This window comes from Aptenodytes patagonicus, chromosome Z (genome assembly GCF_965638725.1).
Source record: "Aptenodytes patagonicus chromosome Z, bAptPat1.pri.cur, whole genome shotgun sequence".
NCBI classification, from domain to species: Eukaryota; Metazoa; Chordata; class Aves; order Sphenisciformes; family Spheniscidae; genus Aptenodytes; species Aptenodytes patagonicus.
In genome coordinates, this window is record NC_134982.1 from 67,823,843 (window position 1) to 67,838,697 (window position 14,855).

A 14,855-nucleotide genomic window follows, 5' to 3' on the forward strand; every position below is an offset into this window, starting at 1 on the left:
TGAACTCTGTGCCAGGACAAGTATTTTGGATCAAAGAAACCTGTAATAGTACACCCTGACTGCATTCAGCAAGAATAGCACTTTCTTTTCAGTAGTGCATCTAGCATATAGTGTAGACTACTTACCTTTCTCATCTCCGTTTTCATTTTCCAGTGCTTTGGTTTAATAAGCCTCCAGTTGCATGTTTCCTTAGGGGTCAGTCCTACCTCCCATGTTACTTATATTTTCTTGACCCATTTCTGTGGTAATCTTAGAGGATTAAATGAGTTGCCTTCACTGCCGGTTCTGTGGAATCATACCTGTGGCTGAGTAATGTGCTGTTCATTAGGGAAAGGAAATTTCTTCCTTGCCACAGTTACTCTAATGCAGCATGGAGATTAATCTTCCCTCCTACTTACATACTGGGGCCTTTGCTAAGACTAACACACTTAATGCGATGCTAAATGTAACTGCTTTAAGGCAGGAACTTACTTGTGTTTGCTTTTGAAGTATTGACTTTCTTACACTGGAAGGTCATTTGAATGTCTTCTAAGAATTACTGAAAAGTGTATTGATTTCAGGGGTTTTTATTATTATACCTACTCCATGCCTTCCACTTTGCCCTCTTTTCTATTAATGGGTAACAGACTATCCCTAGGTCTATTATATAAATTAATAAATAAAGTGCATGTAGAGATAGGCAAGACTACAAATACTGAGGAAGACGGAGACTTATTTACGAATACACCTTGCTTAAAAAAAAAAAAAAACAAAACCACAAAACCTAACAATTGCATTTTAACAAAAGGATAAAGGTGAGCTAGCTGGGGAAAAAGGAATGGCAGAGTTAATTCTCCCGTAGTACTCCGTGGGAAGTCAGAAAGCCCTCCTTGCTTTGTACATTTAGAAGGAGATTGGACAAACACTGGTGAGTGGACAGGAGGGAGCAATTGTGCTGCTGCAGGGAGATGGGCTGCATGACATAATAGAACTTAGCGATGGAAAATACCCGTGGCTTTCACTCGGAGCATTACGGAGTCACAGCTGACAAGCTATTAAGGTGGAACGAAAGCATCAAGGTTGCCAGAGAAACACCTTTCTAATCTCCCTCTCTCTAGCGTGCGAGTGGCAGATGGGAACATAGCTTGGAGTTGCTTGTAGCGAGAAAGCCCGTTTCCGCCGACAAGTATTTCCTCTGTGGGTCTACTGACGTGTTCTCCTCCTCACTTTTTTTGCCCATGCGTTTGGGTAGGTGTAGAGGTTTCGAGACATGGCGTGATTTCAGCACTCGAGGAAACCGACAAGGCATCTGCTGTCCCAGAGCCCTCACGCTCCCCTCCACTTTGGCGCCAGTGGCAGAGGCGCTGCGGAAGCGCCGGCTCCCCTCCCGGACGGGGGAGCGTTCCGGCGGAGCCTGCCGGGCCGCCCTCGGGCCGCTTCCCGGCGATCGGACTCCTCCGTCCGCTTGCCTTTGCCCGCGAACACGCCACAGGCGCCGTCCGCGCCCAGAAGGCGGCAGAGGGCGGCTTCAGCGCTGCAGGGCGCGGGCGCCGCCGGCGAGGTGCCGCACCCTGGGCCGCGGACGGACGACCCCCTTCCCCGGCAGGGCTCGGCGCTGCCCGAGCCGCTGGGCGACAGGCAGAGCCCCGCGCCGCTCCTGCCCGCAGAAGGCGGCCTGCCTGCGCGCGCCTTCTCCCCCCTCCGCCCCTCCCGCCCTCCGCCACCAATGGGCTGGCGGCGGCGGGTGCGGCAGAGCGGGGCGCGGCCAATCAGAAGCCGGCGCTGGCGGCGGGCGCGGGCCAATGGCGGCGGGGGCCGGGGCGCCCCGCGGGGCCGGCGGCGACGAAGGCCCCTCGGCGCCGGCGGTCGGGAGCGGGGCTGAGCCGGGCGGCCCCCGGCAGCGCCTCCGCCCCCTCCCCTGCCCCCTCCGTGGCGGTGGTTCTCGTTCGGCGGGGGCGAGGGTAAACTGTGTGTGGTTTTTTTTTCCAGGCTGCCGAGTTTGCGTAGGTCGTAAAAATACGGCATAGCGATTTAACCGTAATCCTTCTAGGTATTCGAAGCCTGGCTCTGACCCTGGCTGGAAGAGCTGTTTATCTTTCATCCTTCAGACCAGTTCGCCCCAGCGTACGAAATTCTAGTCGCCTTATCATAGCGGCAACTTAAAACCATATGGGGAATAATTTTCAAATCTGCTACAGAGAATTTTCAAGGAAATCCCTTCTTCCCTGGTACTTCCCCTAACGACACTTCAAATACTTCCCCGCTGTTAAAAGGCCCCTGAGGAAGTCAGCGGCTGGTTGCATGTTTACTTTACCTTGGTGCAGCAGAGAGGGATCGTTTTAGTGCAGAATTAGAAATCGCACCGGTAAGACAAAGCAGAAGGACTGGCTGGAAACACTCTGGCACAATGCCATTATTATATCCGTTACCGAAGCGCTACAGCCAGAACAAGGGAAGTGTAGGGGAAAAACAAGTCACGAGGCTGGCAGCTGCAAGTCGGTGTCTTCACGCCTCTCATAAATTGGAAACATTTTGCATCATGTCGTTCTTTGCTAGGTAAAATATGTTTTGTATTTCAGTGTACGTTCTAATGAGAAGAGATGGCTGGTTCAATAATACTACCTTGTGTTTATCTGCAGACATTAATGAATTGAAGGGGTCATTATGTGGGCTAGTCCATAAACATGGTGATAAATTATGTGAAGAAGTGTTTGAGGGCAACCTGAAAACACTTGAATGACATCCCCCACATTTATTTTATTGTTACTTAGGATATCCTTGCCATGCACATGTTTGACAGGGATAATTCCAATAAACCAAAATTAGAAGTCTGCTTTAGGTGGGCAGATGGCTTTACATTTAATAAAAGTCATAAGTGGAAAAGCAATTAAATTATGGTACATTTTTTAAAGGATCGCTCTATATCTATCTATATTGTCATTCCTCTTAGCTTTACTGTATGGTTGCAATTTCATGTTTAGTCCCTCGCTTTCCACAGAAGAAAAAGCAAGGCAAATAATACATGTTTCCATCTATATCTGCTGAACAAAACTTGTAATGCATACATGTGTGTATGTGTGTTTGTGTGTTTGGATATAGGCAATTTTAAATAAACAAGCATCATTATCATATTGTTCAAAGGAAAGCGGATTCTTCTCAGTCACCTACCGATTTAAACACTGTAACTGGTGCTTAGTTTATGCTGGCTGGCTGCCAAGTGAAAGCAATTATGTGCAATAATAGCAAAATTAAGAGGTGAGTGTTGCTGTTTTACAGCAGGACATGGCAAAACCCATTTCCTTCTGTCAGCTGTATCTTGATTACACACGCAGTCACACAGGCACACACTCTCTCTTACACACATACATGCACACACACACAGTCTTGTTCTTTGTCGTTTGCTGTCTTTCCTGTGGGTTTTAACTTGAAGTCACTGAAACCAGAAAAGAGGAAGCATATAGACCGCAGCATTTGAAAGCAAATGAGAATAAAGCTCCTACTTTGTGGGGAAGGAGAGAAAAAAATGAAAAAAGAGCAAAACAAAAAACCTACCCCAATTATTGTTCTGACTGTGATAATACTTGATTTTTCTCCCACTGGCAGGTGTCCTAGTGGTAAATGTTACGTGGAGGAACAAGACTTATGTGGGAACGCTGCTGGACTGCACAAAGCATGACTGGGCCCCTCCTAGGTAGGCAATCATTCTGAGTCTGTTTTTTCTCTGCTGTATTTTCACCCCCAATCTCTGTCAAGATTAATAAAAACCAACTGGTTATAATTGAAAACATGCACCAGTGAAACGAGTAATTCTCTGTTCCACGCTGAAATGTAGAGTGGGAGTTTTTATTGCTTTTGTTTTGTGTTTTTGAGAGGGAAGGGGAAATACATGGGATTTAGTCAGAGGGCAATTAATTTAAAAATGCATTTCTGTAAGTTTGGGAATTTTTTCTCTCCATTGTGCTAATTAGGTGGTCTTGTTCTTACCATTTTTGTCCTTTTTTAATGACTTTCCCTTTGAGACTGTAACATTCTCATTTGGAAGAAAGGTATCTTTCCTTTAACATGTATGAAGGTTCTGTTACGGGAAGTGGTGTTTTGGTATTTATTCAGTTCACAGCTCCTGCTGATGAAATCTGTTCTTGTTTTGTGAAGGTTTTGTGAATCGCCAACAAGTGACCTGGAAATGCGTGGAGGACGGGGCAGGGGAAAGCGGGCAAGGTCCGCTGCAGCTGCAGCTGTACCTGGGAATGATGCGAGTTTTGCAGAGTCCAGAGGACTTCAGAATAAGAATCGAGGTGGTGCCAATGGGAAGGGGAGGAGGGGCAGCCTTAACTCAAGCGGGCGCAGGACACCCCCAAACTGTGGCATAGATGAAGTCAAAGCCAGCCCCTCATCCACAAACAAGAGGAAAACTAAGCCTCCAATGGAGCTAGATTTGAACTCCAGTTCGGAGGACAATAAATCTGGAAAACGTGTTCGTACTAACTCTAGAAGCACTCCCACCACCCCACAGGGGAAACCTGAGACTACTTTTTTGGACCAAGGCTGCTCTTCTCCAGTGCTGATTGACTGTCCTCACCCCAACTGCAACAAAAAGTACAAGCACATTAATGGACTACGATACCATCAGGCTCATGCACATTTAGACCCAGAAAACAAACTGGAGTTTGAGCCTGACAGTGAAGACAAAATTTCAGACTGTGAGGAAGCATTGAGTAACGTGGCACTTGAATGCAATGAGCCAAGCACAAATTTGCCAGGCTTTGATCCACTAAAAGCACCAACATCTCCTTCCTCCATCACTACCCCAGGGACCCCCAAGGGAAAAAGGGAACTGACCAGCAACGGCCCCGGTTCAGTTATCAGTTCCAAAACTGGCAAGAATTCTGGCAAAAAGAAGGGTCTGAACAGTGAATTGAACAGCCTTCCGGTAATTTCTAATATGGCAGCCACACTGGATAATTGCTCGGTAGCAGATGGCAGTTTGCAAACCGAAATGCCGAAATTGGAGGCTGAAGGGTTAATCGACAAGAAGAGTTTGGGTGATAAAGGCAAGAAAGCAAACAATTGCAAAGTGGATAAAAACCTATCCAAACTGAAAACAGCCAGGCCCATTGCCCCAGCGCCAGCACCGACTCCTCCCCAATTAATAGCTATACCTACTACGGCCTTTACAACCACCACTACAGGGACAATACCAGGACTGCCCTCTCTAACAACTACTATTGTTCAGGCTACACCAAAGAGCCCTCCGCTAAAACCTATTCAACCAAAGCCCACAATTATGGGAGAGCCAAGCACTGTAAACCCAGCTCTCACATCACTCAAAGACAAAAAGAAAAAGGAGAAGCGAAAGCTGAAGGACAAAGAAAGCAAAGAGACGGGAAGCCCCAAGGTGGATTCTAAGCTGGGAAAGCTGGAGGATTCAAAAGGGTCTGGGAAAGACTTATCTGGACATTTTTTAAAGGACCATCTCAACAAGAATGAAGTGCTAGCTAATGGACTGTCAGAGTCTCAAGAGAGCAGGATGGCAAGTATTAAGGCTGAAGCTGATAAGGTTTACACGTTCACAGACAATGCGCCCAGCCCTTCCATAGGGAGTGCCTCCAGGATGGAATGCAGCACTTTGGTGAATGGACAATCTGCCATGGCGCCACTGCACGTGTTGACACAAAACGGTGCAGATAGCGCGGCCGCTAAAACCAACAGCCCTGCTTACTCGGATATTTCTGATGCGGCTGATGATGGTGGCTCTGACAGCAGGTCAGAGGGCATGAGGTCTAAGGCCAGCTCTCCATCGGATATTATTTCTAATAAGGACGGTGTTGTAAAAGGACATTCTTCAACCACAGCACAATCGGCTCAAGCGAAAGAGTCCCATTCTCCCTATTACCATGGCTACGATCCCTACTATTCCCCAAGTTACATGCACTCTGGACAGGTCGGTGCCCCAGCACCTGGGAGCAGCAGTACCCCACAGGGACTGAAGATCAAAAAAGAGGCTGAGGAAGAAGCTGAAAAGAAAGAGAAGGCAGAACCGTCAGATGCCAAGAAAAGCGAAAGCACTTCCTCTAATTTGCAGCCACAACATCAGTCAGTAATAACGCAAAGACACCCTGCACTTGCTCAGTCACTTTATTATGGACAGTATGCCTATGGGCTCTATATGGACCAGAAGTCCTTAATGGCCTCTAACCCTGCTTACAGGCAGCAGTATGAGAAATACTATGAGGACCAGAGACTAGCAGAACAGAAAATGGCACAAACTGGGAGGGACTGTGAAAGGAAGAATGACCCCCCCTTGAAGGAGATTGGGAAGGATGACAACAAGCAGAAGAATATTCCATCTGCCACTATTTCAAAGGCCCCTTCAACTCCAGAGTCCAGCAAAAATAACACTAAAATAGGGTCATCAGTCCCTAACAAAGGTGAGGAGACAAACAAATCACAGATCCTTTCCAATCACCAGCAGCAGCTTCAGTCTGACAGTTTCAAAGCCAAACAAATGGAAAACCACCAGCTCATAAAGGAGGCTGTGGAGATGAAATCTGTTATGGACTCCATGAAGCAAACGGGAGTAGATCCAACCACAAGATTTAAACAGGTGAGATCACAGGAAATGGAACAAGAGTGTCTTGATTTATCCTTAAGTCATGTGAGATTTTGTCCCCGATTCTGCTATGTTCTTCTAGCTTTGCAACCAAACAAGCTCTGCCATCCTTTTGTCATGCTGGATAGTACTGTAGTCTGTGAACAGACCAACAGACCTTTCAGTTGAGCTGTTTGAAAAGGAAAAAAAAAAAAAAGATCTAGCAGGGTGGTGACAGAACCCAAGCTTAAGACCTGAATAGGCTATTGTAAATTACATGCATGAATAAAATAGAATTAGATTTCTCTCTTAGATGTAAATTCTAAGCAATTTGCTTAGTTCAGAAATGAGAAATTTCAGGCAAAATAAGCAGCTTTCACTGTGAGAGGACTTAAAGTAGATTTGAAACATGGTTTGAAGTGTTTCTTTTTTTTGTTAAATGACAGTTGGCATTTACTAAAGATGGGTGAGCTGGTTCTTTGAAGAGTTGGCTTGAAGCTCAGCTCTTTATCTTAACCCAAGGTGACCTTTTTGAAGCAGTTAAGTTCCCCTTCTCTCCTCAACCAACCTCAAGCCCCTACAGACCTACACAATGGATGAAATCCTCTCTCCGTTGAAGTCAGTACAGTTTTGCCATTGACTTCAGTGGAACCAGAATTTCATCCAGTGGCTTCATGCTGACCTTCCTAGATGTCACATTGCCTTCATTCAAGGCAATGCGACTGTCTCTGTGCTCTGAACTGGAGCCTCAATGCTTGATGCTTTCATGTTCCGGTGTACGGTACATCCCAGACTGCACCCTTACGGGCTGTCTTTCAAGGGACGAGGGGGTCAGGTGAGCGGGAGTTAGGGAGCTCTAAAGGAAGTGGGATGGTACAGCCCCAAGTAGGAGATTTCTGCTGATTGAAATGAGTTTTCGAACCAGACTGTCCAAGCGTCTAGTTGTATGCTTATTTTGTGTTGCATGTGCCATAAATGTGTATCAGTTGGAGACAATGTTTACAATTAGCTATTGCGTATCCTGTATTAGTAAGAATAGTCTTCCTGTTACTGCTCAGTACTGATTTGGTGTAGTCTTGTAAAGAACTCACCTGCCTAATTCTATAACGTGTTTATAAACTGGTCCATGTAATATATTATGCAAAAATGTATTTATGATATCCTATACATATTCTTTAAACCATGTGGTCCCGATCCTGTAAATACTTTACAAACTTGAAATAAGACTGTCAGCTGAAGAAGTCTGCCTTAATGTCTGACTTCCACTAATTCCTGAATGTTTGTAATATCAGAGGCAGCATTAGCATCTTTCCAGCTAGATCAGTTTTTCAGGTTCGTTGTTCCAGGTAATCTAAGTGCTCTGGCATATCATTAGCCAGCTTTAATTTTGTGGTTCACAGATATTTTTTGTTCTCTAGTGGGAAAATATCTCTGTGGGCTTTAATTAAAATGTTTTATGAATAGTGTGGTCTCAGAACTTTGATACAACGCATATGTATTTCATGATTAAACTAGTTAAAGGCTTGAAGAAGGATATAAGATGAAGCAATTGAATTTAATTTTGATAATAGTCTCTTGCTCCTTCATGGGAATATTGGTTTGACTTTGAGCTCAAGGCACTCTGTAGCAAGCAAACCCCTCCTCTATGTAATAGGGATATGTTATTAAAACAGCTATTAAAAATACATTAACTGAAGTACGGGAAATATCAATAACAATCTTATTTCAGCATCTAAGTTCAGAACAAAATTTTTTTTCTCCTCCATATTAGGATCCAGATTCACGAACATGGCATCATTATGTCTATCAGCCCAAATACCTTGATCAGCAAAAATCAGAAGAACTTGATCGTGAGAAAAAGTTAAAAGAAGACAGCCCTAGAAAAACACCTAACAAGGAAAGTTCCCTGCCTAACCTTCCTGTCTCATTAGCAAGCATTAAAGAGGAGCCTAAAGAGGTCAAGCGTTCTGATTCTCAATCAGTGGATGAGAGCAAGATAAAAAATGATGATCGAAAGACTCCTGTAAATTGGAAGGACTCTCGGGGTGCTAGAGTAGCAGTTTCCTCACCAATGAGTCAGCATCAGTCATATATCCAGTACTTGCATGCTTATCCTTATCCACAGATGTACGATCCCAACCATCCAGCCTATCGCGCAGTCTCTCCTGTCCTAATGCACAGCTATCCTGGTATGTATTCTGAAATTTGCCTTGCACGCTAGTTAAGACTTTTACCCTCAAAGTGCAGTAAAGCCTGCATTTTAATATTTTTGTTAGTAGCTAGGGTAAATTAGAAGCTTCATGGGTAACATTTGTTTTGCTTGTGCTTCCACTAGGGAAAGTTCTGTAGATGAAACTGATTTAATACAAGATGTTCCTTTTATGAACTGTCTCAGTTCCCAGCTACAGTTTTCTCAACCCTTGACAGTCTGCTATTGCTGTTAGACTGACAGATAGTTTATTGCCTATAAAAATATTCTAAGCACTTACTGTCAGAACCATTATAGTTACTATTCCTTTCACTTAAAGAGGACCCATAAATGTCTGAAATGGCTATCAGCTCAACCCTCTTTATAACCTCCATTCATCAGCGTAAATTAGGTGAAGAAATTGAAGAGCAAAGATGCCGTTTGATCCATTTTTGATGTTATCCTCTGTCCTGGCATCCCCTCCTCCCACCTTGATATAACCAAAATGTAAAAACAGTAACTTGATGTGGTATTTATTGTTTACCTGCAGGGGCCTATCTCTCTCCAGGATTTCATTATCCAGTTTATGGGAAGATGTCAGGGAGAGAAGAGGCGGAGAAAGTCAATACCAGCCCAAGCATCAATGCGAAATCAACCACTGAGTCCAAAGCACTGGATTTGCTCCAGCAGCATGCCAGCCAGTATCGCAGCAAGTCCCCTGTTGTAAGGCTTCATCTGTTGTTATTGAAGAGTGGTACATATGGGGATGGGTAGAGAACATAATTTTAAGAAGCACACAATCTGGCATCAAGCTCTGAATGAATGATTCTTCTTTTTAGTACTGCTTAAAATAAAAGCAATTTATAGTCAGCATGTTTCCATGGCATAAACTGGAAGTGACACATATAACAGTTCTGTGCTGAGAGTCTTCCTGTCTTAAATGAATGGACTCATATAGAAACATAGATTCAGAGATACCTCCTGGTGCACAGTTTATTGCAGTTAAACAGGAAGCTCCTGTTTGGAAACAGATAATGAAATGAGAAGTTGGGCTCTGGGATTTGGTAATATCCCGTCCCTGTATTTCCCAAGAAGCCACATCTTCCAAATAGCAGATTACCAGCTCCCGTTTCTGAAGATTTCCACATTGGAGCAAATACTGTTATTTTACTTTCAGATAAGTTGGTGCTAGTTTTAATTGTGAGCGAGTCACTGACTCTGATTCTATTTTTAAAAGGTCTTTCTTGCTATTCAGGCAGGCTTGATCCTCAGAGTGCATTAGAGAGGGCTGATGATTCATTTACATCAGCTTTCAGCAGCTCAGCGAGGTTGTTCAGGCATTGGCAAGTCAGCAAAGCTTAAAGGAGTTATCATTGTGGCTTCAAGCTGCAGTGTGTTGCCTCAAAATCTCTGTGCCTTGGAAAATCTTCCATTAGCCAGATACACCAGCTTTAGATTAGAATCAAGTGCAAATAATCCAGTAGAGATAGCTCTTCAGAAAAAATCAGCTTCATCATTTGAATTCAAAAGGTTGTTGCCAGGTAATGGCAAGTGTGGGTTTTTTGTGATATTGTCCCTTTTAAAATTCTCACATCAGTTTTCTTTCACTTTCTGTTACTAGCCTGTGGAAAAATCAGCAGCTGAGCGTGAACGGGAAGCAGAAAGGGAACGAGACCGTCATTCTCCTTTTAGCCAGCGGCATCTCCATACACACCATCACACACATGTTGGAATGGGTTACCCCCTTATACCTGGACAATATGACCCATTTCAAGGTGAGCAGAAGATTTCCAATGGTGAGATGAGCTTGCCTCATGGAGTTGTTACCTTGACACTGGAAATCATGCCTATGTGAAGCATTTTGAATAGAGATCCCCTTGTTAAATCCGAAGTGCTTTACATTTAGGAAGAAGGCTTGAAAATTCGCAGCATGGACTAACAACAAATGAATAGCTTCATGCCTGAGAAATACCAAGTTTAGTTTCCAAAACTGGATGTTAGAGCATTATTAAAGATGTACCAGTTAGGCTGTCATTCACGTGAATGTTTTGATTCCTACTACAAACTGACATTAACTGGATGAAAGGCAGTAAAAAACCCAAACCAAACAACCTCCTTTTTGTATAATTAGGGTTGTGTAAGCAATGGAAGAAGTGTAGCAAAGACAAAAGCTTTTTATACTGAACATATTTTATGTACAAGGCATTGCAGTCACAAGGGTTTGAGCTTGTTACAATTTGACCATCTGAAAGAGGACTCTTTGTATTTTGGCAAATGCAGTGCACAAAGTTGCAGTCAGGGAAAAAGCAGCACAGTGAGATACGATTCATTCTCCCTAGGTTTTATACTAGTCTTTGACTGTTTTTCTGTAACCCTGGACTCTAGCTGAATTAAAAGGAGATTTCCTCCCATGCAGCAAAGTACATGCTATCACAATTGGTGGCTAAATGACATTAATTCATTACGTTCACTGGGTGCCTCAGCAGTTATTTTTCCTGTGTAAAAGTCTTGACATTTCTTAGTTTGATTCAGTGATTCCATATGCCTTTTGGGATGCATTATGCTTGTTCAGTAGGAAAACTGTAAAAATGATAAGTTATTATGGAAGTATTGTATTCTGAGCAGCTGGCATGTCGTTTTTGTAATTCACTGTGACTTTTGATTCTTGTTGTTTCCTGGTACCTATTATTTCTACTGAGCTTCCTATTCAGGAACTCATACAAACCACTTAGCATCATGCAGTGCAGTACTTGGAAAGGAATACAATAAGTAGGAATGCTGTGTTTTCTTGTAAAATATCTATCAAGGACAATTCAGTTTACTATATGAAGGCATATTGGTCATACTGGGCAGACTGTCTTGACACTGTTGCCTGAATTATTTGCCATTTATGTAGCGTTAAAACCCCACCATTTTCTGATGGTGGGGTTTTTTGTCTGTTTGCCTTAGGCATGCTTCCTAACATTTCTCTGAGCACAAAAATCCATTAAAACCAGAAGTATATCAACATTCCTTCGTTTCTTCTTTCCCTCAGGATTGACCTCTGCTGCCCTTGTTGCCACTCAGCAGGTGGCTGCGCAGGCATCTGCATCTGGTATGTTTCCTGCACAAAGAAGGTAAATAGCCAGTAAATCTTAAATTATATTTCTTAACATAGAGAGGAGAAAGCAAATCATAGATTTTGTAGTCTGATGGTCTGCAGTTCCTTGTATGACACAGTTTTTAAGGATGAAGAAAAACTTGGGACTTTGGGTTAATTGTAGTTTTATTCTCTTTATGGTGACGTTTTGTCCTTAGTTGTGTCCTTTAACTGTAACATAGATCATTAAGAAGGAACAAGTAGTCTGTCTTTTGAGATTTTCCATAGACTATGTTTTAAAGATTGGTTATTAAGATAAAACAAGTGATTAGGAAATAGAATTTAAGATCCAGATTCTTTATAAAAGGGGTTTAAAGTTCATGTTCAGTTAGATCCATGTACTACCAGGAAAACTTAAGATTTTATCTATTCTGCAAGTCTGCCTGGTTTGCTGATTTTGCTTTCAGAGAGGTTTGCTTGAGAGTCCGTTGAGGTGACATCATGCTGAAGTTACATACCCATTCCACACATTTGCCTCTTGGTTATTTACTAGGTCTTCAGTAGAATTTACTCTTCAACCATCATCCTGACTCTTCAAGAGGAAAGAGGCTCTTCTGTATTGTAATGATCCCATCTCAAGTCAAAAACCCAAAGCATCCTTAACATTAGGGTTTCTTTCATTGCTGCCAGGTTAAGTCTCAGAGTTTAATGTATTAAATAGTACTGCAACGTTTCATGGTTATGGGTGTCTTTCTGAAAGCTGACTCTGAAAACAAGCGACCGTGTAAGGCTCTTAGCTGGAATTATTTGAGTGAGAAAGGTTTGCAGCCCTGAAAGAGCTGATGGATGCTAGGGTGTCAGAACCCAGAAGATAAATCCCGGCACAGGTTACTTGTTAGTATGTTGCCCCTGACAGGGGAGGGACGACGACATGGCTTGCTGTCTTTCCTTCTTGGGATTGAGAGTACTGTGCAGATTTCATTTCATGGTGTATCCGAGGTGCAGAAAAAACCTAGGAGGAAAGGATACTGCATACTAAAACATTCTTCTTTCTCTTTTCAGAGAATGATGAGTTTGGAGATGTACATTGTCATGTGACTGGATCACATGAGGAAGCGCTTTATTACAGACATCAGTTCCATGGTGTTAATTTGAAATGCCTTAATGGCAGGCAAAAACCAGTCATTTCATTTTTGTAAATTGCAGATTTTATCACAGAGTAACAAATGTTGCTGTAATTAGACTTCTGTTTTTATATATATATATATGCGTATATATATATATATACATATATATATAAAAATATATATATATTCTTTACTTTTTTTGTATCAGTACCAAGGCTCGCACACAGGGTCTGCTGCTAAGTTGCGAACCACACAGTAAAAGGAGATATGTATTTGTCATGTTTAGAAAGCGTTAACCGCAAAAGGCTGTTTGTTTCTTTTCTCCTCTTCTTCCTTTTTTTTTCTCTTTTTTTTTTCTTTCCAATTGTAAATAGATAATGTTATGTATCAGTGTGCCTGAACCTTGCATACCCTTCTGATATTTCCCACAAGCTCTCAGAGAGGCTAACTGTGATGACACTTTGGTACAATGTAGATGTCTATTTGGTGGCTCCTATTAAGATGCATCAGTGTAAAATGTTACTGTATTCACTGTTTCATTGTAATTGTGTATTGTGAAAAATATACCTTTGGAAGGCATGGGGATTCTAGTACCACAAAAACTGTGTTGTATATAATGTATAGATTTTAAATGGAGATAATGAGCATCTGTGAATAATGAAATGTCTTTTTGATAATCTTGAATGGCAGATAACCTAATAGCCTGCATACCAGAAGACATTTGTGATTGTTCTATTACTTGAATAGTCCTGCAGTCATTTTTTAATGTTTACAATTACCCCGTTTTAGAAGAGAGACTTTAATGCCATTGCCTGGTTACTTGTTTTATGCTGTAATCTAGTTTGTTTTACGTAAAATGTATATCGAATGCTTTCATTTTTATACCTGCCTTAAATAATTTGGCAATCAGAATACAGAAAAAAAGTTGGGTTTGTACTTTGTTGGTGCCTATGGGCCACGTTGAAAGATGTGTCATAGGAGTAGATAGCAGAGGCTGCAGCTAACACACAGCTACTAACTAGTCTGTGTCCCCAGAGGTTCTCCCTGGGGCTCAGTTACTGGTGTGCACCTGCAGCCATCCCGTGCCTCCCCGCTGGGCCTGTGGTGTCGTCCCCTCCCAGCGGGCGATGCGGGTCCAAGCCAGATGGCAGTGGGCTTCTTTCAATTGACCCTGATAGGCTCGAAAAGGCCCATAGTAACACCTTGGATGGTATTAGTGGAAATTAAATCTCTAATACCTGTTTTAGAGCAGCTCTGTGTGCTATAAATTATAGGCAAATTTTTTCTATTATATCTGTATTGCCCCCCCCCCCCCCAATCAATAGATGCCTAAAAACAGAGGACTTGTTGATTAAAAAAAAAAAAAAGTCCCTTGCTGTGCTTAACCTGCATTACCACAAAATCAGTATTTTATGTGGCTATACCACCTGTTTTGTTACAGTGCGGTTAACACAGTACACAGTAATATGAAATCACTAATCATGACATGAAAAAAAATCAGATTTACCGGTCAGGTTTTTGAGGCTTTAACTTTTGTCCTTTCCTGCATATCCCAGTTATATTGATTGTCAAAACTGTTTTTAAAGTTTTACTGTTTGTTTTGTTTTTGTGTTTGTTTTTTTGACAGGGTGAATTACTACAAGTTAAAGCTTGTTCTTGAAGTCGGTTCCATTTCTCCTACCTTGTGAATACTTAATACAGAAGGATGAATTAAAGATTCCCAACAGACAAGCACACTTGGACTTTTTATATCACTATGATGAATCTGCCATTAATATTGCTATAATTGTTTTATTTTTATAGGCATAAAATCAGTTCCCTTAGTGACTAGTTATAAGGTTTATTGATTTTTACTACACATCATTCATCTGTGGCTTACTCTTATTGTCTTGT

The 14,855-nt window shown here is 42.4% G+C and overlaps 1 protein-coding gene across 4 annotated transcripts in view; it reads left to right on the forward strand.

The window, feature by feature from the left end:
- ZNF608 (zinc finger protein 608) overlaps window positions 1-13,034 on the forward strand; it is an 86,021-nt gene extending 72,987 nt beyond the window's left edge. For 2 of the 4 annotated variants that reach the window (XM_076362625.1, XM_076362624.1), the window contains exons 4-10: window positions 3,583-3,670; window positions 4,132-6,583; window positions 8,340-8,757; window positions 9,307-9,479; window positions 10,378-10,531; window positions 11,791-11,850; window positions 12,898-13,034. In XM_076362625.1, the coding sequence (XP_076218740.1) occupies window positions 3,583-3,670; window positions 4,132-6,583; window positions 8,340-8,757; window positions 9,307-9,479; window positions 10,378-10,531; window positions 11,791-11,850; window positions 12,898-13,034 (3,482 nt within the window). Of the gene's footprint in view, window positions 1-3,582; window positions 3,671-4,131; window positions 6,584-8,339; window positions 8,758-9,306; window positions 9,480-10,377; window positions 10,532-11,790; window positions 11,877-12,897 lie in introns of those variants that run through there. The other 2 variants (XM_076362626.1, XM_076362628.1) reach the window with 2 other exon arrangements.
- Window positions 13,035-14,855: the final 1,821 nt, after the last annotated feature.